This window comes from Aythya ferina (genome assembly GCF_964211825.1).
Source record: "Aythya ferina genome assembly, chromosome: 9".
Lineage (NCBI taxonomy): Eukaryota > Metazoa > Chordata > Aves > Anseriformes > Anatidae > Aythya > Aythya ferina.
In genome coordinates this window covers 15,240,951-15,267,828 of record NC_140305.1, presented here as the reverse complement: position 1 = coordinate 15,267,828, position 26,878 = coordinate 15,240,951, and the positions used below count along the sequence as shown (strand labels likewise).

Sequence of the window (26,878 nt, the reverse complement as noted above, 5' to 3'; positions counted from 1 at the left end):
CTCCCTTTCTTTGGAAGTTAGTAAGAAAAGGCCTCTGAACATCAGCAGATAGATGCTCAGCGCTATTACGGATAGCGTCAAAATGAGCCAACCTCCCATTTTTAATGGCTCAGATCTGGTTTCCTCGTCTCACCCGCCTTTAGAAGGGTGTTCCCTCTATCTGCTTGTCCTAATCTGAATGTTGTTCTGTACAAAACATCCGGCTGCTTCTAAGTTGTCAAGCAGTTTTACGTCTTCTGTTGACAAACCATTTTCTAGGTAGCTTCTGCATCAATGTTTTTTGAGTCCAGTTGATCTGCCCATTCTGAGTCCCAGGTAACCAAGGTCTCATTCTGTGACAAAATTCTGTGTTTACAAATAAAATGTTGAGCACTTACAAGTTGGTATGTGAGCAATGGATAATTGAGGAAGGAGAGAATTGATTGTATCAAAACAACAATAAAATCAGTCTGGAAAATTCTTTTAGGAAAACAAAAAATGAGAAGAAATGCTCACTTTGGGTTGCCAAACACTCCTAGTTCAAACTTGGAACAAACTTTCATTTTTAACTTGTGTCTCTTTTTTGAGTCACTTACTTTCGTTATTTGGAATCCAACCCACCCTCCTCCATTAGTTGATAACAAGGAAATTTTGAAAGATTGATTTCACGCTGGAAGCTTGACCTTTTTAAAGCATAATACATGCAGACTCATGGGCGGATGATCAGATTGTTTCAAAGAATATTGCAAGAAAAAGTGATCATGCTAAATTGTTGTAAATAGCTCCAATATTAAAGGTTCTGCACACAAGAAAAGGGCGTTCTTCAAACAATGAAAAAATGTACAAGTAGTAGTGTTGGGGAAGACTTTCAAAGGCCCATTGGTCAACTGAGGCAACTCTCTTGGTTATTTCCACTGAAGCTGGGTTTCAGTGGTCTTTGTGCCTTTGAAAATTTCCCTAAAGGTGCAATTTTTTCTTCCAAAGCAGAGCTGTATTATATTATCACCTGGTAAGAGGCAAATTAAGGTGGATATCAGTGCAAACCAGCTGCCTACAAAGGTTCATTAACATGATGAACTTTGACTAAAATAGTTAGTTTTTTCTCCATGCATCAAACTTACCTAAAACTAATCCAGAAGGAATAAATTTGAGGTCAGAATATCATGTCTTTAGCATAAATGGTGTATAAAGCCTGATTAATAGCGGCTCTGTACAGTTTTGTGCTTGTTGCATCTAGGGCAGATATCTGTGTGTAAAATTTGGCAGAGAGGGACATCAGATGGATTTGTAATGCTCTCTGAAGGGTCTTTGGCTCCATGAGCCAGTTAATGGATTGCACACAGCCATATGCAGCATTTCCATTTCTTTTGCCTATAATGGAATAATAGTTTTCATTTAATAACCAACCCAAGTATAATTCAATACAAAGACATATTATGCTCTATTTTAGCGAATGAAGCATGCCACAGTCTAAGTGGCCTATCAGAGCTGAAAAAAAAAAAAAAGAAAAAAAAAAGCTCTTCCCTTCCCTAGGAAGCTTGCCACATATCAAAATTCTCATGACCAGAATTTGCACTTAAGTGTAGGTCCTAGTATGCTGTAGTGGATGTGCTGTACCATGCTTGGGGCTTATTGATGTTTCCATTAGCTGACTTTTAAGGCTTTGTTTTCATCATTCTTACATGATGACTTCACAAACAATGCCATTGAGAGCTGTGGCTAATGCATTGGTTGGTGAATGTACCTCGCATTAAAGCACCACCTCCATCTCCTGGCTTCAGAAAAAGATTCTCCTGTGGAGTTGGGACTGCTGCCTGGATCCCAAAGGTCCTTGTAATTTTTGGGCTTAGTATCTGCAAGCAGATCAGAAAATGAGTATCATCCCTGTGAGTGACAGCACGGCACATGAGACCTGGGCTCAGTGTGGGCAGAGATGAGGCAGGTCCAGGAGCACCAGGGCGTAACAGACCTGTCCTAAACTTCACTGGGGTCACAGGAACTTTGCACTGTCTTTGAAGAGTCTTGGATCAGGCACATGGTTGCCACTAGACAAGCAAATCCTGATTCATTCAACTCTCCAACCTTGTAAAGAACTTGAGGAGGACACATGTCGTGTTTTCAGGCTCATGTTTGTGATGGATTTACTGCACAGGGCAGAAAGCCACTTATTACCAGTCCAGAACCTGTTTTTGAAGAAATAAAATGAGCCGTGTATAATAGGGAGTGCTATCACCACTGAGTAATCTGTATTTCAAAGTCAAACAAAGCTTGCCTGTTACCTTGTTGAAATACTGAGAGGATTTATCCTCCAATTTGTCACTAAGAATTGCCTGTAAAAAGTCACAGCAGTCAGTGAGAATAGATGGCTCAGAATCCAGCTATGGTTCTACGGACCTGAAGTCCTCCAGGGACTATCACAAATCTCACGATGTCTCCCACGTGCTTGATTTGTGCAGATGATGCTCTGATTTAGCAGAAAGATGCATATAAACTCATGTCACCAGCAGGCTCCGTTAGCGTCATAGATGCAGAGGCTCAGGAGAGTGCATTATTCTAGCAAGTGTCAGCATTAATTTATACCTGCTCAGGGCTCATCTGCTTTTTCCCGCAGTTTCTTGGAGAAGAGAGATTACCATAATGTGTAGGAAAATTCAGTGTCTAGCAGACAAATCCAAGGCCTGCTTGGCACGCTGTAGTGTTGCATGTGCTGTGGAGGTGTGGTGAGGGAAGGATGGCAGCCGACTGACCTTCAAGCAGAGCCGTTTTGTCATTGCTCCTTGTTCCCTCTGTTCACAGAAGCACTGTGCAATTAGGGTCACTAAGAAGCAGCAGATGCCCACGCAGATAAATTGCAATCTAAACTGCTGATCTGCTGGCAAGAACAAGTGGCGTGGACCTGTTGCAACAAGGGAATTTCTTTTTTTGTCTTTTACTGAAGTCGGTGGACTTTGATAAGAGTGGGATCCCACAGTAGGGCTGGGGCTAAGGGGTCAAATTCCTGTCTTACTCATGTGAAGAGCTGCAGCAGTGGTTGTTGTGCTCATGAGCAAAATCCAGGAGGAGAAAGTTTGCGTTGACATGCAGATTTAAGTGAGCAATTGCATTCAAGTGTTCCGTTTGGAAAATACTTTTTAGCTCCAAGATTTCTTCTTGCATTGGGTCTACAAGACATTTTATGGTATGAGTCAAAACAGGGAAAGATTACTCTCAATACTTCACCAAAAGAAATTAGTTTTTAAGTGTAGTTATTACAAAATGAAGCTATACATGTAGCATAATGCATGTTAAAATGTAGCCAAGTGTGCTTCCTTTTCATTTTTTTTTTCTCATTGTGCCTCATCTTTGTTCGGTTTGCAAAGGTAGTGAGCATTTTTCCTAACAAAGTTTCTGCAGCCCAATGCTTAGAAAGAGACCTGCCCCCTTCCACCATTTTCAGCTCTTGCTCTGAGGGACGCCTCTACAAGTGGATTTGGAGGGAATGCATTGGGCAGCAGCTGAACCAGAGGGGAACTCGGGATGGTGTTCTTGCCCCAGCATCATGATCAGGAAGCTTTTTCACTGTTTTTTTTTTGAAGTGCACATTTCTTCTCCAGAATAGCCCTTCTGCAACTGATTATCATCATCAGACTGCTCAGCACTGAGATCTTTGACAAGGGTGTTTTTCTAAAACTGACAACATCAAATCCCAATTAGAAAAACCTCTTTTCAACATGTATTTTTTTGAATAGCATATTTTAAACAAATGTGTTTAAAACTGTACAGGCAAGCTTCCCAGGCATATTTCAGCAGTGACTCGTGCCTGTTCTGCTATTGTTGTTCCAGCCTCCAGGCTATCAAGCTGCTGTTGCCCTTCATTAGGAAGTGGACTAGGAGTACAGTATGAATCTAACATCTGGAAGTCTTATGAAATGTGGTGCTTTTCTCATGTCTGTCAGTTTGTTCCTCTCTCCACAGCAGATTGGCCTCAAGTTGCACCAGGGGAGCTTTAGATTGGGTATTAGGAGGAATTTCTTCATGGAAATGGTGATTAGGCGTTGGAGCAGGCTGCCCAGGTAGGTGGTAGAGTCTCCATCCCTAGAGTTACTTAAGAGATGTGTGGATGTGGGCTTAGGAATGGAGTTTAGTAGTGGACTTGGTAGTGTGAGATGATGGTTGGGCTTGATGATCTTAAGGGTCTTTTCCAACCTAAATGATTCTTTGATTTTACTGGTGAATGATGGTCTGTCTCTGTGCCAGCATTTTTTAACACGATCCTCTCCCTTAACAGCAGCTCATATACTAAGGGAGTATCCTCACGTAAACCTTGGATGGCTTGTGCTGAGGAGCTTTGCAGAGGCCCTTGCCCAAAAGCAGAAGCAAGCTGATGGCTGCCCCCGAAGTGAGTTACCCCACTTGACCACCGCCTGCTCTGCAGAGCTGAGACTGAACGGGTTCTTTGCACTTTGAATGGGCCTGGGCATGGTTTGGCTTCAGGGAACAAGTTGTTGTCTCTGCCGTACTGTGCAGGAGTGTGGTGACAACCATCTTGCTTTTGTCATAGCAGTTTTGGGACGGGTCATCTGCTGCTGTCCTCCTGCCCCTCTTCCTGGATGACAGCAGCAGAAAGTTGTTCCTGGGCACGTTTGCCCTTCTTTAACCCAGGGTTCGTATTCTTTGTACCCTCCCTGTGAAGAGAGGAGATGCTCCCGTTGTATGTTATCCAGCACATGGAGACTTGAAAACTGGACACAAAGCTGAAAAGGTCTGCAGATATGCTAGTGTTGTGTGAGTAGCAGCAGTGTGTTTCCTGGCTGTATGCTAGTTCTCACTACAGAGATCTACTTCAGCTCATGCCCATATGGTAGTGATAATGAATGCTGCTCTGCCAGTTAAGAGGCACACTGGTCCTGGGCTATGAGGACTTACTCTGAAGCTGAACATAAGCATTCTGAGGACAGAAAGTGGTGGCTAGTGGGAACTGTAACGTGAGGTGTCCAAGGAGTTAATTTATTTTGATAAAGTAGTTTATATTCTAGGATGCTTTTTCTTGTGTTGATAAAGCGTCAATCTTAGCTATGAACTTTGCTGTTTTTGACATTTTATGTAAAGTTGTGAGGCAAAGAGGAAAGATAAACAACTTGAACAATACAATTAAGGCAAGCCCAGAATTCAGTAGATGAGACATTGGTGTTAACTAAATTATCCCATGGAAACAGAGTTATTTGAAAATGCAGTGGCATCGCTTACAGTACAGCAGGCAATTAGTTTTAATTAACTTCAAATTCTGACACATAGTTAAAAATCATCTTTTCTGAGTGTCCGGCTAGACAAATGAAAGTTGAGGCATTTTGTTCTGCTAGAGAAAGCTATTATAAGCATTATAATGATTCTATTCACACTTGTATTATGTCACCTTTTTAGTTTTTTATGCAATTGTAATTTTAGATGGTGAATTTGTTCCATACCATAAGCCTTTGAATAAGAGCACTATTTTCCTTAGAAGACCAGATTAGATGAATTCCAAAGCTTCTAAAAAATCACAGTTTTAACAGTCTAGTGTGTTGTGATTTTTACCTGTCAGGGAGGAAACAGTCAAGAGTTCTTGTAAAGTTATCAGAAATTATAGGCATTTTTGACACATATATTTAAGGTTAAATCTGGCACTTTAAATGTGATGGTGTATGCCGGTCACTCTGGAAGCCCTATTTTGTAATTTTAATTGCATTACAATGGCTCAACAGACCATGTGTGCCCTGTCACAACCTGCAGGGGAGGCCCTGTCCTGTGCATCTAGGCCTGTTGGGCAGTTCTAGAGAGCAAAACGTGACTTTCAGTGATTGCCAGAGATGGACATCCTTAAAATGTCAGCATGTTTCTGCTCAGGAGGTGTGTGTCTGGGTTCCCCCTCTGGACCTACCCGCACACCTCATGAGAAAGGCAAGGCAGGGAGCCTGGAGGCAGGCTAGGGTTGCCACGCTTCTTAGGACAGCAGCACCCATGGGCAGTCGTGCATTAGGTGCTGGTTTACTGCTGTGGTATTTCACACCTGAACTATTGTCTTGAGGGCAGACGGGATGTCTGTGTGCTGTGTTTCTTAGCACTGTAAGTTTGGTGTTGGTGTTGATCGAGCTAGCTGTGAATTTCTGGTGTTTGTTAGGATATGGCTGTCTTGTTGGGCAGGGGAACTTCTGGAAGGCATGAAGCAAGCCAGTGGCTTCCTTAATAACAAGCCTCCATTTGTATTGTTAGTCTTTTGAAGTATGGTGCATTATGCAATCCATACCCTTTGAGTAAGCTACTTGATTTCCCTTGGGCAGTGCGGTAGCTTCTCACATGAGTAAATCTGGAAACTTCTTGCTTGTCCCAATTAAATTAATCTGTAGGCTGAGCCATGCAGATAAGGACACTTACGTTCTTCATCTCAACTGCTCAGCACCCAGGGTGCGTTAGGAATAACAACTCACACAGGAGTAGTACAGTTGAGGTTGGAAGGCTCCTTCTTAACTTGATGTCATGTTTCTCATGCTTTGTACTGGCTATCGGCCCTGGAAGATGCTGCACTGCTGAGTATTAAAAGCTTTATGGGCCTCTTTCTCCTTTACATCTCCAGTGAGATTTTAAGACTCCCTCTTCTCCGGGCAATCATTTTATGATAAAGGATACTTCCAAGATATTTCCTGGACATTAGAGGAGTCTCAGCTGCTATCAGAGAATGTTATGTGTTTTACATAACATTCTGTGGTGGCCTAGGTATGTGATCTGAGACCATTTTCTAGAGAGGGAAAATTCTGGTTTGTTGTACATGGTGCAATCTCTAAAAAAGCATAGTAGCTTGGGTCTCTGCCAGATGAGATGAGTCAACAGGCTAAACAATTTTTGGTCTGAGCCAAAATAGTTGTCCTCACATTCTTCAAAGGAAATTATAGGTAATGATGAAAACGTGGAAGCCTCTTCAGGATTGCCTGTAGGATATTTAAGGCCAAGCCTTGTTCAGCCCTCATGGCTTTCTCCTAACTAGTGGCTGTCCTGGCTCGCTGGGCTTTTCTTTTTTTTTTATATTTTTTTCATTTTTTTTTTCTTCTTCAACAATTGTATTTCTTTCATAGATCTTGTGTTGGTTGGTGGTCCAATAAATTTGGGGAAAAAAAAAAGTGTTATGGTATAGCTAACAGCTGTGCCTTTCAGGCATGTTTTTTTATTTTCCTCAGAAAAAAAAAAAAAAAAAAAGTACAGCAGGCATTTTTAAACTATGCATTTGAATAGGTCTGTCTGGTAAAGCAAAAAATACCCATGAAATAATGAGGCAGTGCAGGAATACTGCATGCTGACCATCAAAAAGGTCTGCACACATTTTTTCCATGTGGAGTGCATATAGCACAGGAAACAATTCATGGTATGGCAGCATACTTGTTTGCATTGTGCTCACTACTTGGACCGAATGAGAAGAGAAGGAAATGGAATCTCCAAATAAAAACCAGAATGATAGGGTTTATGCTGGCAATTTTTCTATTAGTTTCATAGTGCTCGTCACTTCAACAGTATAAGAAAATTTTGAGTAGAATTACCAGCAACAATTTTCTATCAGTGCTTTTAGTCTTTGTATGGCTATGAATATTTAATGCATGACTGCTTTTTACTATTAAAATCTATATTTAAAATTTCATGCTCAGCTTTAAAAGTTTGCTCTGACTTGAAATATAGTCTTCATAGTCTTCAGAAAATCAACTTAATTTTCTTAGGAGAAAAAAAATTAAAAAAAATAAACTTGTCTTAATATGGATTCTTCTGAGCAAAGGATTTTCATTTTCCTTTGAGGCTGATTAAATTTTTTAAATGAAAATTGGCTTCTGGTTCAGGCTCATTCCGGTGACTTAACCAGGTCCCTTACTTTGACTTTCAAGGAGTCAACTGAGTTCCTCGGGTGCTTCACTACACCATGTTCTTTGGAAAGCTGGGCCTCTAAAGATAAACTAAGGCTGTAAAGACTAGATTGCTAGCTTTATTTTATTTTATTTTTTGAATGGCTAAAAGTGCACACAGTAAGGCGTCACTCTGTCAGCTGAATTGGTGAAAGCAGACTGTGTGCCCATCAAGTCCCATTGGTGGCAAGTCCAGTGTTGGAGATGAGCTTATCTTAAACAGAAGGGAATTAGTCCAGCTTCCATTGAAATCACTGGCACAACTCCAGCTATATTCAACAAGAGGAGGGCTGAGGCAGCAGGCACACAAAACCTTTATCCCAGACCTGATCCCAGCTTTTCTTACACATCCAAAACTCACGCTGAGTATTGTGGTCACTTTAGCAGGATTAAGTCTGAGCGTATTGTTTGGGCAGATTTATATTGCTATTCATTGTAAGAAGTACTGATATAGTTCTCAATGATGTACAGTAATAAATATTCATTTGTGAAAAACAAAAGACACCTGTTGACAAGGTAAACTGTGATGGTTCCAGGCAAATTGTTGAAGCTTAATAGCGTCATGTACAATAATTGGTTAAATACCTCTTCTGTTATCTCCAGCCCTCTTCCAGCAGAGCACTTAGGCATGTGTTTGCCATTAAGCACCTGACTGCTTCCACTGAAGTCAAGCTGACTGCTCTGCTGAATGTGGAGCACGTGTTTTGCAGGAATTTTGGAGGACCTCCATTGCTTGGGGTCTGCTGTGTTAGGCCTGTGTGGTGATCTCAGCTCCCTGGGAAGTCGACTGTGTGCAGGTACGACACCCATGCTGCTCATCGTTTCACAGGGGGAACACCTACCTAAAGCTCCTGGGGCTTTATGCGGTCAGAGTGGGTTTAATTAGCTCTTTGGCATGCTCCTTGGTGCCAAGGGGTTGGACTGGTCAGCAGCATGGTGTCAGCAGAGATGCGTGGCTGCTTGCAGAGCCACGGGGCTGGCAGCGAGGCTGACCCTTAGCTGTGGGCTGTGCATGTGGGTGCCCACACAGCACCTGTGTCTCAGCACGGACAGGTACTAGCAACCACCTCATCCGTACAGCTGGCTCCAAGCAGCGTGCTGTAGCACATTTATTTTATAATTGTGTATCTTTACGTATGTGTTCTGGTACTTCTGTGTTTGAGAAATATCCATTTCCAAAATTAGACACAAACTTTCCCTTTTTCTTATCTATCCTACATTTAAAAAAAAAAAAAAAAGAACGAAAAGGGAACATTATAATTAGTGACAAAAACCTATATTCAAAAAATGTGCAGCAATCTATACTTTTTGCCAGAGGGGGGAAAAAGTCAGACTCCAGCCTGAAAATTGTAACAGGCTATCCTTAATTCATGCCTTTCAATATAGTTATTACAAAACCATTAGAAACATAAACGTTTCCTTATGTATCGAAGTAACCAATGTATATACAGACATTCCAGTTCCCTGACACTATGCTGTGTTGTATTTGTGTATAATTCAGGCTCCTTAGCGGCGTTTTGAGGAGAGGAGGGGAACTGGAGATAGTGGCAATGTAATGGTCTGCCCTCTACTAACAACAGGAGAACCAATTTAAAAAAAAAAAAAAAAAAAAAAGTATACATAAGTGAAATGACTTAGCAGACCCCCCAAAAAAAGAGAGGTGAGGAAAAGAGCACCCATCATATAAAGATGAGGTGATAAAGTAACAGCCACCTTAGGAAAGGATTAGCAATTTGTGCTTTGAGCTTGCCACCCACTGAAAACAATGGCAAAAATCCCACCGAATGAAAAGCCTCAGGCCCTTGCACAGGACTGATTAGACGTTATTCATAGAATAATGTATATGCCAAATAATGCTGTTATTCGTCAAATAAATTACTCGTCAGATCCATCATCCTGCCGTTTCTTTTCTGGCAGAGCTCCTGCTGCAGTCAATGGCAGTATTGTCTGCACACACAGCCTTTAGGATCGCACCCGAGGTTGAACAAAACCCAAGCGTGGCAACTTGGTGCTTTTCCTTGGGTCCTTAAAACCACACGCTGGACAGTGGGTGTAGGTAGCTGGGCTGCTGCTCCGCACCACGCTCAGCCTTGTGTCATCGGTGCTGCTTATTCCCTCCTCTCTTTCATCCACCTGTCACTGCCCGGATTTGGGGTCTAGCCCGGTGTGCTAACTTAAGCCATGCTGGCAGTATGACTGATCCTGAGCTGAAAACAAAGATATTTTGGGTTGGTCTGTGGGTTCCTTTGGGGTGCATCTTTTTCTCCAGTGTCCTGGGCTTTTGCTGTCAGCTTTGAGAGCTGCAGGACAAGCAAAGAGCTGCTGCTCTGACCCGTGTGAGCGGTTGTTGTTTAAGGTGACTTCTTTTCTGCTTTTGGATGTAGAAGCCAAGTGTCTGGCTTGTTGCTCCACGTTGTTTTCATTTGCAAGTTTAGATGTTCTGCATCAAAGTGTGTTTTACTTCCCAAGAAGGAGTATGCATCTTGTGCTGGCTTGATAGGAACAGATACCAGCAAATTGCTTAAAGGATTTGCACTTCTAGCTATTAAAATCCAACTAAGGCAACTATTGACAGCATTGAGCTCAACCTCCCATTACATCCTATGGGAATGTGTAATGGTTGAATTAGCTGCAGGTGGGCTCCCCTGTTGCTTCAGGAGCATGTTAGAAGCATCTTGACGGTTGCAAGCAACCTTAAAGAAATCAGACATAATGGCCTCAAACAATAGTCATGCTGGTAGCTCGTAACGGGCTCCATATGCCTGAAAGGTTCTGTGCAAATTCTGCTGTTTGTGGGAGACGTCTTGGGGTTTGCTCCTCTGGAAACCGTGTTTTTGTGAGGTGGAAAATGCCAGAGGTTGCTTAAGGTTGTAAGTTGTCTGCTGAAGCATGCTGGAAAGCTGCTGATCTCACGGCACGTGTAGGGTGGTAAAAGGATGGCAAAAGAGCTGTGATGGTGACCCCAGCTACCTGGAGGGTACCAGGCAGTCAGCGCAGCACACAGGTGAGGTCCTGAAGGAGCTACAAGGGCTTTGTTGTGTTTGTTTGGTTTGTTTTTCCCTGCACAGGTCCAAAAGCAAGGGACCACCTCAGGGCTTGGCTTGTTGCCTCGTCCCCAGGAACGGTGCGCTTGGACTACTTGCTGATGCATTTCCTAGCCAGCTTCCCGTGCTAAGAGCCACCGGGCCGAGGCAGGGCCGCCTACCTGTCCCCCAGAGCCCACCCACCGCTGCCTTCCGCAGCCCCCCGCCCCGCCAACTTTCCCCCGAGCCCGGCGCCGCCCCCGGGGCCCGGCGCCCCCCGCCCGGCTCCCGGCGCCGCTCCCCCCGTGGGCTCCGGCCCTCCCCGAGCCGGCCGGCGGGCGGGGCGCGGGCCGGGGGGGGGGGGTGGGAGGGAGGGAGGCAAGGGAGAGAGGGAGGCGACCGGAGCCGGAGCAGGAGCCGGGCCCGGGGCAGCGGCAGGGGCCGGGACTCGCGGCCGCCCCCGCCGCCCGCACACGGCCCGGCCCGGCCGCTGGGTGCGAGATGGCCGCCGGCGGGAGCCGCGGGCTGCTGGGGCTGTGGCTGCTGGCGGCGGCGGGGCTGGCGGCGGGCAAGGCGCCCAGCTGCCACGAAGTGCGGACGGCTTTCCAGCTGCGGCAGATCGGGCCCCTCAAGCTGGTCCCCGACGTGCCCACGGCCGGTCAGTGCGAGGACGGAGGGAGGGAGGGAGAGAGAGGGGGGCGCAGGTAGCGCCCGGGGGGGGCCGTGCCGGGCTGTGTCCGGCCCCGCCGCCTCTTGTTCAGACCGCGGCGAGGTTTGGGTCGGGACCTGGGGCAGCGAGGTGCTTCCAGGCAGGTCGCGTTCCCTGCAGGCGAGTTGCAGAGAGAGCCGCCGAGGACCGCTCGCGTTGCCGGCAGGCTGGGGAGCGAAGGCGCTGCAAGTTGTGGATGAGGAGGAGCTCCCCGGCACGGGCTGCCCCGCAGGGGGAACCCCGCGGAGCGATGAGCAGAGCTCAGCCTGCGCCCGGCAGGGCAGCGAGCCTGCCTTATTCCCTGCTTGTTGGAGCTGCCGAGCGGTGTGCTGCGCCCCTCTGCCTTTGTGTACAGTGGGTGACAGCGGCGAAACGGGAAAGTTGCATGTAACTAAAGGTTTCTTTTGGAATTGCCCTCTTCTACCCATCGTAAAGGAACGAAGTGCTTCACAATGTCAAAAAATGTTTTCAGTCTTATGAATGACCATATATCTGTCTGGGTAATGAAGGCACATCCCTGGCTTCCACGTGTTTTAAGAAAATCTTTGCAAGAATTGGAATAAAAAAGCAGACTGTCAGGTTCGTGTACAGCAGCCTGTAGCTGCCTCTTGCTAGCTCTGTTGCTTGTAGGTGTGTGGTGGGATAACTGTCAGTTTGGGTCATAGCTTTCATATTTTGTTTTATTTTTTAAAGCAGTTCAAAGCTTGCTGAGGTTGATGGGGAGACTTCTTACCTCAAATGAGCTTTGGATATGTTTTCTGGCATAGGTTTCTGTCTCAGGGACAAGGTTTGATCGGCCATCGCTCTGATCATAGACAGCTCTATATGGCTGCAAATGACTCCATGGAGCTGGTGATCTTTACCTTCTCTTCGCGTAAAGCAGTCAAGATGACATGTGGCTGAAAAGTTGTCTGCAAGCAAGGAGTTATTCCTTACTTTGTGGCAAGAGGAGGTTTGCGGGAACATCGTTCTGAAGCTTGAGTTATTGTTGCTGTTCTCATGTGCTGATAGAGACATCAGATCACATTTATCTTTGAGAGCTAAATGTGAAAGCTAGTAAAAAAGTGGTAAAACAAGGCTTTTCATCCATTTTGTTACACGCTTAACTCTCTTTCCTGAGCTATTCCTGGGAGAAGTTCTTCAAACTTTTATAGGAAGTATAAAAAAATCAATGTAATCAAACTCTAGTACTGTAAATGAAACTTGGGGGAAATCATGCCCTTCCAGAAGGAAGACACAGATGCTGTGATGCTTTGCTGTTTTTAATGTCGTACCAAGCCTTCCAATTGAGTAACAAGCTCTCAGAAAATAAATAGCATGAGAGAAGGTGAGAGAGGGTAACACGCTTGTAAATTTTAGCTCTCATAAAGGTTTCTTTGAAGAGGATGATTGGAGCAGAGCTAAGGAAAAGTAGTGCGTATTGATCTTCCCTGTTTGTTAAGTACACTCAGCTCCACTAGAGCTCGCGTGCTTTAATGATACCTCTTGCCAGGCAGTAATGCCTCCTGCCTTGTGCCCTCATATAATTAAGCACTGAAGTGTTTTCCAGTGTTTTCATCTGGCAGCTGTTATCAGTGCATGTATCTTAGTATGCCCCACCACACACGCAGTAGGACTCTGAAGCTTATTTTGTTCAAGCCTTTAACAACACGTGGATGTTGAAGCATCTCCCCTGAAGACTTCGAGCAGTGCTTGGCTGAGGATGAAGGAGAAGAGGGGAGCGGAGGGCAGCTGGGGGTGCTGCTGCAGAGCAAAGGCCAGACTGCGTGTGCACTGGGACGCTCCTCAGCTGTCTGCATGTGGGTTTTGGATTGTTTTCTCTAGAAAATTGAACTTTTGCAGTCCTGTTGTCTGTTTACTAAGTATTTTCAGTAACAAAGGTGTTGAAAGCCCTTAGCTAATCTCAACGCAGTATTTATTGGCTAGTAAAACAAATCTTACAGAGGTTAAAGTCTTAAGGATTATTAAGTTCTTATATCCTGCAGGAAAATCAGCGTCTGGGCTGGGGAGAGGGGCGCGGGCAGAAGAAGCCCTCAGAGGCTGTCAGGTGGTGATTTTCTGTCTCCTCTGAGGGGCGGCGCCTGTTTCACACTTAATAAAGTTACTGACTCCAGATCCTGGGGAGAGTTTGTAGGCTACACCCTCCTGTGGTATGAGTGGTGGTTGCGGTGCTGAAGTTGCGCACGGCTGGATCTGGGATCCCAGCTTGACGGGGACCGCTAGCTGCCTGCCCTGTTGGCATGTGGTCTGCAGGCAGGCCACAGGCTGCCCAGTGCTGGTGAGCTTGGACAGGGACAGCGGCCTCAGCGGGACCTGGCAGCCTCTGCCATAACATATACTAAGAAGGAGGAAGGCTCCTGCAGAAAAGTGCTGTTGTTCCTAAAGTATGACATGAACCTGGCAGCAGGCTCTCTGAAAACCAGCACCTCCTGAAGAGAGAGCTCTTAGGTAGGCCCAGGATCCTCCTCTTAAAAGTCTCTTCCGTAGTCTTGCCAAGTGACATGAAATATTTTACCACTCTAGCGAAATCTAGTCCATGAACAAGTGCAGGACTAAGGCAGAAGAGTGTTTTGCCATGGATTGAAAAAGCAGCCCAAACAACAGGTATTTTTGAGCAGCAGATCTCCTTGACCTGTCTGTAAGATTTTCTCTTCGGCTAATGGAGTCTGTAATGCTCTCCGGTAGCCTCCTTTTCTGGAACGAACGCCGACTGTTTCAAGGGTAATTTGCAGCAGATAGCAAACAGCTTGGTCAGGTAGAGGTACTGCTGCCTTGGCTGGGATTCAGAGGGAGGGCTTTTTGTGTCTTCCCCTCAATTGGAAAATGAGGTCATATGTTCCTGCTCTTGTACTTTGATAATCACAGGCTGAGCTGGGATGTTTTTGTAGGAGCTCCTTGGTGAACTTTTTGAGGAGAGAGAATTATATGCTGTCTCAAAGGGTGAAGGGCTGCATGGATCCTGCCAAGGAACTAAGCCTTTGGTTCCAGAGAGTCTAGATACCTCAAATCTGATGCTCACTGCTACGTATGGTATTCCTCCCAGACATGGGGCTGTACTCAGTGATACCCTGCGAGCCCTGGGTTGTATTACAGTGGAACTGCACGTAGGCACAGGCTGTGTTTAAAGTGCTGTTTATTTATGGGCTTTTCCATGGCACTGAGTGCAGTGGTGGCTGGCTGTTGCTGCTTCCAAATTCACACAAGGAAAACTGAATGAACCCAACTGGAGTCTCTGACTCCTCTGCGGGCAGTGAATTGTAGCTGAACCATCCCAAAAGTAGTGCTCGTTTCCTTTGCTAATCATGTAACGAGAAAATCCTCATCTATGTCTAGTCTTGTCTCTTTTGCTTTTTGACTACTGTATGATCATGAAAAATAAAATCTGTAAATGTATGGTAAGTTGTGGAGAGAAGAATTGGGTAAGCAAGAAAGATGTTTGTCACTCATGAAGGAGTTCTAGAAAATCTTTACCTCCTCCATAATAATCGTGTTGAGGACGACCTAAAGGACGGTTTGCTTCTTTTGCTGCTCTGCTGCTTTACAAAGAGCACAGAAGCTGCCCAGCTTGAGCTCAGAGACTCACTTCTGAAGGGCAGATTTTGTCCTATTAAAGGCTTCTTTATTCTCTGCTGTCATCCTGCACCTTAAATCAGCAGCAGAGTTCATTACCATGTGCATGTACTGAATGTCTCGTAGCAGAACTGGACATGCATTAACAATGTATGCATTAAAACTATTTTACTTTCTGAACAGCAACAGGAAAGCCCTAGATTCCTACCAGAGGCTCCTTGCTGCATGTGGTTCTTGCAGCTCCCTTTGCGTTTGGAGAAGGGAGCATGAGCTGGATCCATTTTTGAGTATATCCAAGGATATCTATTAAACTAACCATTTTATTATGGAATAAGTCATACCGCACTTTAGTTTCTTGTTGATTTTTCTCTTTTATTACCTCTCAGCTCTTTATTTCTATCATCTTAATGAGAACGCTGTAATTCCCCCAGTAAAGGTGCAGTGCTGAAACACATTTTGCTCACAGCAGCATTCTGTCAAAGTCACTCATAAGTCTGGTGCGTGCCAGATGTGAAATGTACTTGCTTTATTGGCTCTGGAAAGTTGTTGTCCCGTCAGGAGGAGTGCAAACTACAATTTCTGCTGGGGTTTACTGTCAACCCGCATGCTTGGCTGGGCAGCGCTGTGTTCGGTTAGCGTGGTGTATCTGGGGGACAAGGGTGCTGATTAGCACGGTCACATTAATGCTTAGAACGAGAGTAGGGTGGTTAAGATACTAAGAAAGGGCACGAAATAATTATTTCCATGAGGTTTCCTTTTCTTGTAGAAAATATAACTGTATTCTCACGGCTGATAGCTATAACAAGCTAGTGAAATGTCCTTGCTTGTAATGGAAAGGTTTTCTTATATGGCACACCTTTACTTCCCATGACAATTAGTATTTGTGTATTTATGGACGTACAGGCTTCATGCTGGCTTAAAGTCACGGGCTGTTGACCCACTGGAGGGAGTGCACTGGTTCAGTGTCAGATGGATTCTGCTCCCATCTTTGTCACTCAGAAATAGCTGAAGATGAGGTCAATGGTGCCTCAATTTCCCTCTCTGTTGGCTGTGTCATGGTACATTATGTTGAGGAGTTTAGCTGAAAAGCTGCCAGGAAAGGGAAGCAGACTGCAGCTGGACAAGGGTATCAGTTAGGTACCTTCATTTCTTCAGGCTGTCTTCCATGTAATTATTTCTTTATGCTAGGAAAAACACTAGAATTTATCTTGGTTTCTGATGACTTGGAAGCTGAACCTGAAAGTCATCCATCCCTCCCTCTTCTCTTCCAGAGGAAGTCCCAAGGAGACAGCAGGCTTCCCTGAGTATCTGAGCAGTCACAGGCTATAGACTGCTCTTGCTGTGACAGATTTTCTGAGCAGAAAAAGTTACATTTCTGTAACCTGCAGCTCCTCTGGAGTAAGGATGCTTCCGCCATTAATCTTCCTGGGATTTTATAGCCCTCTTCAGGCTCAGGTTGTCACGAGAAGTGTTAACCTAAAGCTGGCAATGACTGTAGCAAGGCTTAAGCCAGTGGTAATATCTTTCCTTCTCTTTATTTCTCTTCTTTTTCCTCTTCTTTTCCCATGCTTTAAATTTGTTTGACGTGGGACCAGCTGCCCACTCTGTAATGCCCTCCCGGGAGCAATCTATACGCAAAAAAAATCTGTTTAAACTTACTTAGTGCCTCATAAAGACGGAATCACTGTTTTGCTGCCAGATGGAAACCTCGAGTACTCGTATCCATTACCGGCAGAAAAAGTGTGTCCTCGGTGATTCGGGTGAGCATTTGGTCCAGGTGAGCAGAAGACTGGCTTAGTTACTCACATCAAACTTTCCTGTAAACATCTTGAGAAGGAATCTAAAAGTCAGCAGAGAATTGACTCCCGCCCCCAGCATGCAACCTTGTCATCAAACTGAGTAGAGGGGAAGAGCCAAACACACTTGCAATTCAAGTGGTTTATTCTTTTCCTCAAAAGTCTCTGAGGAAAATGTTGTGATTATTGTTCTATTTATTTTATGGCCACCTCAAGATCCTGGTGATTCTGGTGTTGAACTGGATCTCAATATGGAGAACAAGCTTAGTCAGAAACAACATGTCCTCAAAATTGAGGTGACTCTCAAGAGCTGTCTCTGTAGCTCCTTAACTGCCATTGAAGTTTTCCTTCTGTAAATGTGGAAGTAACCAAAAATTATCATCCCTGCCCCCCAGTACTGCAGGGCTGGGCAGTAAGTTTTTAAGCACAGAGCAGTAGTAATGAAAAGGCAGTGATGTGGTAAGTGGAAACCAAGTTGGCATGATAATAATTGCTATATAAATCGATCAAATAAATACATCAAAATGAGCAAAAGCTTTTGTAAAGATTAATCATGAAAATGGGCATGAACCTGAGATCTGTAAAAAGCAAGGATATGTGTGAAAGGCATCCTGGGCAGGAAAATGGATTTCTCTTTAAAAATGATTTTGTTTTTAGGTGGTATAAAACTAGAGCTACTGTTCCAAGCATTGTAAAGTCTTTCTAATTGAATCGTTCTCCCATGAAAGCATAAACTGACATGATAAAGAGGCATATGTTTAATAATACTTCAAATAGATACTCATCACTTACCAGTTTAGAGCACAACATATGCTTCTAAGGAAAAACACAAATTCTGATGGATCAGAATCAATTTCCAAACAGCAGCCAAGCCCATGACACAAGATTTATACTCAGTCTCTCAATCTCTGTCACCTTGATTAGGTATCGCTACTTAATATGGTAGAATCATCCTGATATTTATGAAGAGCTTCTTGTTTCATTCACATTAAGGTAATTTCTAAGCAGCATCAGTGGATGAGATGAGCCTCCTAGCTAACATTTAATGATTTAGTATGTTAAAGATGCAAGTCTGCAAACCACTTAAGATTTAATTATTTTATTTCTTTTGAGGCAATACATTCTTTGGAAAAATTTAAAATACTTCTGACCAGTATCTTACCCCTTTTGGGTCTACAAATGTAACCTGAGCCCAGGCCATGAGATAGGTCCACAGGGTTACACAGTGCAGACTTAAGAGGTCGAGGATTTTCTCTGCTTTTATATGTCCTTCATGACCCTGGGTGGACTTCTGTTGGTCCAGGTGTGTTAAGAGAGTATGTATGAACTGGACTGGGAGAGTCTGGATAGGGAACTGGCCTGTGCTTATAGAATAAGGGTGGTAGGACTGGGTGCCAAACTGCTCTGCTTGACAGATACCAGTTGTCCTGTGTTTGGGGTGTATTTTGTCCTTTTCAAGAGCTAAATATTTCCGGTAGCAATGTTGGCACATGGATACTGAACTGTGTTACCAACACTGGTGCTTGGACACACTGGTTCTTCCACCCCATGGAAGAACACGAGGACGATTTTTGTGTTGCCAGTGTAGGGTGTCAAATGAAACTTAGGTGGTTGACAGGACTGCCAATTCCATGTCAAGTCACGTAGTCTAGTGGCATCTGATGGCAACTAAATAGCATAGAAATGCAGTGTAATAAACTCCACTGCCTTATGGCAGTCTTCAGCAGACACGTAGCTGTCTCTGGTGGGTTTACTCCTGAAGTGAGAGGTGTCTGCAATTCTGTAGTAGGGTAGCACCCCAAGGCTTGCTCTGGATTAAAGGTCAACTCTTTTGTATAAGGTAGTGCATAGGTAAGCCAAGGGTTTGTCCTAGCAATCTTACAGATGAATTCTAGAGAGTGCTTGACTATTTTGGCCTCCCTTGAGGCTCCAAGTCTGTACAGCACCAAATGCCTTTGCAGTATTTAGCAGATGATTTATAGCAGAGTAACAACAAGTTTCTCTCATTATGGGTAAGCACTATGCATACGCTGTTATGAGAATAAATCCATCTATTTTACTCTTTCCAGTACATCAGTTTTAAAGGATGGTTATTAATGACATTCATAGTGTACTTATACATGCATGATTAATGTATAAAGTTTTCACTTATGAAATGTCAAGGCACTAATTCAAAGAATATAGAAAGCATTTAAAATAATGGAGGAATTTTAAATCTCATAGATGATATCGTTTAGTGTATTTCCTACCTTGTAGGCTCAAAATTCTCAGGAAATACCTTTAATACATATAATACCCTCAGGTTCTGTCTTGCATTTTGATAACTAAAGCATGGAGTAAAACCCCGCGTGTAACCAGGAACTTCACAGCTGTAGCAGACAGCAATTTTTTCTCCCTAGAAGTGGTCTTTAATTAGCCTTTCCCATCTTTTGATCTGTAGTTTTTAGCCTGCTTAAGTGATTCTGTGACATATTCTTCCTTTCTGTGTTCTTACTATATTTCCATTAATACTGATGTTGAATGTATATCTGCATTTGAAATAGGTATGTAGAGATTTTTGGTCTTGCTTGCTAATTACTTGCTTTCTCCATCAGCCAGTGTGTGCAACAGCCTCCCTGGAGGGCCATCCTTCCCCAGGGAGCTTGTCCTGCCAGAGCCCCCGTTCTGCTGTGCAGAGCACTGTCAAGTCCTTTAAAAACAAATGAGAGACAAATTTCAGAGAGCCACGTTCTGAATCTGACAATATCAGATAGGTCATGGTGGCTTTGTTTGGTGGCTAGTTAAATTGGATAGTTCGGCACATCCCTAGATGTTAATGGTTAAATGTATTCACTGTTCCAACAAAGGCCCCATTCACGAGGGGACTATTCTCTGCTCGTTATGCATGCATAATTCCCATTAATGCTACTGGGGGTTAAGTGTGTATAGTGAGGGGGGGGAGAATGAAACTTATGTTTACACATCCACGTTTGCACTAGAGAAGAGATTTTGGAACTCATGAGAAATTGGTTATGTTTCCACAGGTTCCTTCACTTTAAGGAACTTTAAATCTCAGCTTTAAGGAGGGAATGAGAATGGGAGAAAGTGACGTTTGTAGAACTGGCTGTCACTTCTCTGTGTTCTGTCAATAGTTAGAAATATTACTGCAGTGCTACTACTAGAGCAGCCTTTTGAAAGTAACTCAGTGCTTGGAAATTCAGGGGTCTTACTTGGATATCAAGATAATGACTCAGAATCTCTAACATCAGGTGCAAAGTTTTCCCAACTTTTGACTCATGTTAATCAGGGTGACAAGATTTTGTGATGTATACACAAAATGGGTATTTTCCATAGAAATCCTTCAGATTAAGATTCCTCACTCTTAGGTGCACATCAAAGTGGCGTAAAAACCATAAAGAAGCTAAGCATCGCCTCAGAAAGCCTTTCAAGTTCCAGAAAGTGCTTGAACTACTAAGGGTTTTGAAGTGCTCTAATCTCTGACATGGGTGACGTGCTAGGCTAGCACTTTTTTGTTTTGTCACAAATCATCCATGCACATAGTGCAAAGGGACCCTGACAAAGTCATTTTACTTTTGAAAAGGGCAGGTTTTTTCATAGCATTATGCCTCCCATTCACATCTACATGTTTGCTTCCACTTTGTTCAGGTCTAAGTAGCAGGGCATTTGCATAGTCTTCCCTTTGTTCTCGGTAAATATGGAGTAAAATGAGCAAGATCCGTGCTGTGAAATTAAAGCTCTACTCTTGAGAGATCGTAAGAGCCAAATCCTCACACAAGGTATGGCATCGGAGCGCCAAAGGAGCTAGTGTCCACAACAGCTTGCTCTGGGTGCATGTGCTAGGAAATGTAAATAAAGGGAGGGTAATCTGGTGAAAACTGGGTGTAATTAGGAAAATACACTGTTGAGAGCTGCTGAAAGAATAGAATAATCGAAAATAGTGCTGAAATGGACCTGAAGTGATCATCTGGCCCATTCCTACTATTTGCAGGCAGGATTAGCTGTGTTTAAAGCAGTGATAGAAGATCACAACTTTCTTAAGCTGTGTATTCCAGTGTTTAATTACATTACTGCTTTGCTTTTTCCTAATGCAAAACCTGACTCTCCCTCACTAAAATACAGGCCTTTTGCTTCTTATCTTGTTCTTAACACCTTCTTCCTTGCTATAACATTCACATATATGAAAACTGCTCGGGTTTGTTCTGCTCTGAAACAGTGCTCTTTGCATTTGTGCTGGTGACTGATACAGAATTAAACTTTTTTTGGGTTAAGTCTGTCCAACCTAAGTTTAGGGTACACGCAGCAACGTTGATACATGCAGTCAAATGAGCTTTAAAAACAAATTGACGTTAAGTGCATTAGTTTAACCTGGAATGATGTTGATTCAGGACGTGATAACCAATTAAGCATCATAACTTGATTTGGTGCCTGAGCCCAAAGAAAAGTTTCTTCCTTATTTTAGAATATTGTGAAGAATGACTTGTGTGGCAGACACAATGTGGGGATGTGAAATTCCACGCTCATTCAAGCAAAATAATCCCGTTTCTTGCAAAAGACTAATTCACACATCTGTAATGTGATGACAGAGGGGAGCATGCAGAGAAAACAGTTTTCAAGTGATCAAAATCAACAGCAGTTGGTTTGGAAGGCTGTGAGTGGAAAAGCGCAGGGCTTTAGCACAGCAGCACGGAGACGCCTGGAGATGGGAGGCTTGTACAAAGGAGGATGTGTCAGGGCTGCAGGGGAGCACCTAGCTTGAAAATCTAGACATTCACCCTGGGTTTTGCTGGCAGTAATTAACTGTATTGCAGATCTGTAGGCAAGAAGATGGATGTCAAGCTACTGAAAGAAGAGGAAGGTGGCCCAAGTTTTAGTTCTCTTGTGAGCAGAAATAGTGTTTCCAGGGTAAGTCTGAGGATCTCTAGTTTTCCATGTAAAGAGTAGCTCCGGCCCTTAACTCTCTGTTCTTCAGCGTGTCACTATTATGGTGTGCTCATTCTTGAGCTATGTTATATTCTAACTGATGGAGGGAAATTATTCTTGCTTTGTGGCTGAAGAAAAAAGGAAGGCTCAGATGAGACCAGTGTTGCCTAGGCTTACTGCTCCAGGTGGATCCAGTCCTGTTCCCTGTGTAGACTCCAAGTAGCTGTAATCCAGAGCTGTGCTGCAAGCAGCATAGCCATGCCTGGTGTGATGCTGTGCCTGAACTAAGACACCCCCACCTCTTCCAGATCAGGGTTTGTGTCCTGCCGCTCCAAAACAGGGATGTCTGTCTGAAATATAGTGCATGGCTGAACTCCAAGTTACTTGACCTGGAAGTCTGTCAGAGGATGAAATCTCAAACCTGTCTGTCTTGTGTTTGAGCCATACTTTCCTTCCATTACAGAAACACAAGATGTGGGAGCTGGGGGGCCTGAGCCATGCTGTCAGATGGGACGGGGGCTCGCCACTTAATATTTGGAGAAGAGCACCCAGGATCTTGTATGGCTGCCCTGTGTTGGCAATTGAAGTATTCCCTCCTTGCAACACACAAGATGAATGCTTTTCCCAAGTATAGAATCTGTAGCAGGTGCTTTGTAAATTATCTTCATTTGACATGGGTGTTTAAAAGGAGAGGTGTAACGAGCCTGAAGGCAGGAGAACACAAAGTACACGGAAAATCTCACTTCCCAAAACAGAGTAGAATTCTAAAACAGAATGAGATGAAAACGTTGTTTTGAGAGATTTCTACTTTAAGAAGACTTGACCTGAGCCTCCTAATCTTAGTTTTGAAGTCTGGAAAAAAAACTGCTACCATTCACAGTAGCTCAGGGTTGTATTTGGCTAAAGAATTGCCTGTTCAGTTTCAAGCTGCAGCAATCAAATTTACTCTTCTTAATCTGGTTGCCCTAGATAAGTCAAGCAATACAAACGTTTGCCTTCCCCAAAAAGCAGCTGTGGTTTGGCGGTACCTGTCTGTGATCTATATCCCTCCGGGAGCTCCCCCGTTGCTGCTCATGTACCTGCCGCACTTGGTGTCCTTCTCTGATGGAAGTGAACCCTGACAGTGATGGAAAGTGTCAGTGTCATTTGTTGGCAGGGCTGTTGGCTTACATTTGGGAAGTGTGTTCGAGAGGCGCTATCACAGGTGCCAAGACATTAGCTGAGTAGCAGGGATTGAATAGGGCCAGCTCGTGTCAGCTTGGCTGCCGCTGTGTCTCTGGTGGCTGCCACCTCAGCCCAGCTTCCTTTCTAACCCCCTGCCTCTGGCCTTTCCAAATGGAAATCGAGTGCAAGCGGCATAGCTGCCTGAAAGATGAGCTCTGGAGCATCAGTAACACCATTAGTTCTGAAGGGAAGAATGCAAGCAAGAAGGGAAACGCAATCAGTTCGGTGTACGGTGAGTGGTGCCTTATTTTAGTGCTGAAAGGGAAGAAACATGATTTCTTAATTTATAGAACAGGTGCATAGGATCAAAATCCAAAAGAGGCTCTCAGAGGACACTGAACATGCACATGGCAAAAGGCAGTCTCCACTAGGAATTACTAGCAATCTAAGGGAACAAACAAAAGGTAACTATCCTCTTTTACATGTGAGAAACAAAGCTTGGATGCTAAGGAACTCGCCAAAGGGCAACGTATATTTTAGTATTGCCAAGCCTAGCAACTCATCATCAGAGGTGTTCAGCCTGGTTTTCAGTAGTAGTCAGTCTGTGGTCTCAGCTTGAAGGCTTCTGGAGCACATTCCAAAGGATCCTGCCTCAATTATCTTGGTGCAGGGTGTCCCAGCGAGGTGCAAGGCTTCTGTGTAATCGTACTGATGGGGTCTGGGAGGGGGTGTTGGGACACATCATGTGCACTGAGCTCAACCACTTTCTAGGTTCTAGGGAATGTGGTTCCTGCAGTCCAGCACGGAACAAGGGATTTGAGCATAAATCCTAGGTTCAGCTGAGACCATCAGAAACAGGCTGCGGGTCTTTGGTACATCACATGAGGCTGTCAGCTGGTACTTCTGGGGCATGGTGCGTGATGGCTGTTGCAAGCTGGTGGGATTTTTAACCAATAAGTACTGTGCAATTGTCCTGCACTTTTCAACATGGTGTAGCATGGATCAACCGCACCGTCCCACTGGCTGTGCCCTCAGGGCCGTGTGGATGTGCCAAGGAATAGCCCAGCACAAGGGTGTGGGGCTAAAGCACCGAGACAGCGCATGCAAGTTTTATTTTTTCTGAATGCTCACCCTGAATGAGTATTCATTTCTAGTTAAATTCAGTCATGTATGTTGAGCTCTTTTATCTTTTGTCTGCTCTGGGTTGCCTTCCAATGCCTGTGGGTACAATTCATGATAACGAACTCTAGTTTTATATCAGCATTGCTGCTCTTGACAGCACAGGAATTATGTGCATAAGGAGCTGAAGAAAGGGAACACAATGCACAGACTTTGTGATACTGTAGCCTTGCTGTTGCCTGCTTTAATTAATTACCGTGTCACGGGAGATGAAGTTGAAGAATTGGTTGTAGTGAGGGGTGTCTAGCCAGTACTCAGCTGCTTAGTTTTGCTTAGTTTTGGTTCAGCTTTGCAAATGATTGCTTTTTTTTTTTTCTGTAAATAGTGTCAAGATGCTCATTGTGCTTTTCTCCAAGTTTTCAGAGTTTTGCCCCCCTTTTTTTCCTAAAACTAAAGAAATAAAATGGAAAGGAGATTGGAATCCTAAATAAATTATTTCAAATACTGGTAAAATGCTGATAGAAACTGTCTGGTAAATCTCCTTGTAACTGTTAACTTCTGCGCTTGACTTCAGAATGAGAAATGGCCAAACTGGTCAAAAGCATTTGGGTTTGGGGCTGTAAAATTAACACTTCAAGGAAGAATGGTACATGTTTAAAGGAAAGAGATCGTATTGTCTGAGCACTTGGCTTCATGTATGGCTTTCAAGTGAAAATGGCAAAAATGGAAGTATTCAAATCTGCGGGGAGGACAGGATCAGGGATTTGTTTTTCCTCACTGCTCCAATGGTGTCCTTTGTCCTGGTTTCCCTTTCTGAGGCTATTGTCCAAAGATCTTCTAGTCCTTGATTTCTTTAGATTTTTCTTTGCTTTCGTTTCCCCTTCCAGTCTAATGTTCTGATTTTTATATTGACAGCTGTAGTGAAAAACAGTAAGAAATACAATTGAACATGAATGTATCAATACTTTTTAAACGTTCAGGACTGTGCCGCCTCATATGGATCCTTACCACCACAGGTGAAGCAGTTCCTACAAAAAAGGTCATCTGTCATTGGTATAAACTGTTGGCGTTAACATCTGAATTATTGTTAGGCTTCAAAGTTGAGATAAATAAGGCAATTCCCACCTTTCATAAAGCTATTTTATTTCATCTCCCTTTAGAACTAGACAGACAGCCCTTTATTGATTTGCATTCAGAAGCTTTCTTTATAGCTGTACAGGGCTAGAAACCTACATTTTTCATTTAAAAACAACTTCAGTTTTGTTGTAAACACTATAATCCACAGAGAGCTACATATCTGTGTTTCAGTTCAGGCTTTCCACCATGTGGTTTCTGTGGCACTCTCCTTGAAGTACTGCAAGTCAGAGTTCTCTGACAGTGAAATGCTTTCCCACTGGAGAGAAAAAATTCAATTGTTTACTGTTGTGTTTAGGTGATACAGGGCAGGAAGATTTACTAGACTCCAGTAGAAAATATTTTTTATGTGTTTATAACTCTTGATGGTGAAAGATTGTATCGGATTTTCTGCTGTGAATGTGATGAAGTATAATGAAAGATGAGTGATACCAGCTTCTTTAATATCTGAAAGTTCTTGTAATTTTTCTCTCACCTCTGTATTGCAATTACATATGTTGTCCCAGGAAAGTTGAAAGAAGGAGTTGGCATTACAGTAAATAATGCATAAATCCCCTTGATACAGACCCATTGACCTCTATCAACCTAGACTAGGAACAGTCTCCTGGCTGCACTGCTTCACTGAAACAACCCACAGGTATGCAAGTGGTTGAAGAAATAAAGATATTCGCAGGCAGATGGGAAGTTGAGTGAAGGCTTTGGGGAAGAGCAGTAGAAGAGGGTCTTGTTTGAGGAGGACGAGAAGTGGGAAGAGGAGGACCTGTTCCAGCTGTTCACTGGGTGAGATTTCTGTGAGTGGAGGGACATCCAGTTTAGTGCATAGACATGTTCTGCTCATCAGGTCCCAGAATGAGGCAGGTTCCATGCGGTACAGCCAAGGTGCAAAAGCTACGGAGTATAGGCATGCAGTAATCCAGGGTGTAGGGTGGGAGATGATTTGGAAACTAGGTCAAAAAATCAGAATACAAGAGTGGTGAAAACTGGGCAAACAAGGAAGTGAGGGGAAAAAAAACAGACAAAAAGTACTCAGCAGCAAGGCCTAACAACATTGTGTTCTGCAGATGCTGCCCTTAAGACCTGTATATTTTGAAGAGTCCCTGCTTTGGAAGTTGATCAGGGCCAGGGCTTGATGGTCTCCAGCTGTCCTGCAAGCTTTGGCACTTGCCGATGCTGCCAGCTCCCTGGAGTCATGACATCTAGTGCTTCTTGCTGTTCCTCTTCCTTTCTCGTTCAAGGTTTTCCACCCCCCTTGGATTTGCTGGCATAATTCCTGTGCAATCAAAATGGTCCTCCTGCATTATTACTTTTATATATATATATATATATATATATATATATATATATATATATATATATATATATTTTAGTGTGTGTGTGTGTGTCTGCTAAAGAACTCTTGAGCTCATGCAAGCTCTTTTGACTTGACTGGAGTAGGAAGTAGCTACATATGCTAATAGTTATATTAGTAGATCATCTAAGTGGTGCTTGATAAAACTGGAGTTGTTTATTTCTTAGGCTTGATTATTTCAGCTCCAGGAGCACATCTGCTCATGGCTGTTAGTGATG

At 43.8% G+C, this 26,878-nt stretch overlaps 1 protein-coding gene across 7 annotated transcripts in view; it reads left to right on the top strand.

The window, feature by feature from the left end:
* LOC311441093 (glypican-5-like) overlaps nucleotides 1-26,878 on the top strand; it is a 410,588-nt gene that overhangs the window by 37,104 nt on the left and 346,606 nt on the right. For 4 of the 7 annotated variants that reach the window (XM_084528738.1, XM_084528737.1, XM_084528740.1 and 1 more), the window contains exon 1: nucleotides 11,324-11,558. The exons of the other annotated variants lie outside the window; for them this stretch is intronic. In XM_084528738.1, coding sequence (XP_084384864.1) covers nucleotides 11,402-11,558 — 157 coding nt within the window. In that variant the 5' untranslated portion in view covers nucleotides 11,324-11,401. Of the gene's footprint in view, nucleotides 1-11,323; nucleotides 11,559-26,878 lie in introns of those variants that run through there. 7 annotated transcript variants of the gene reach the window in all.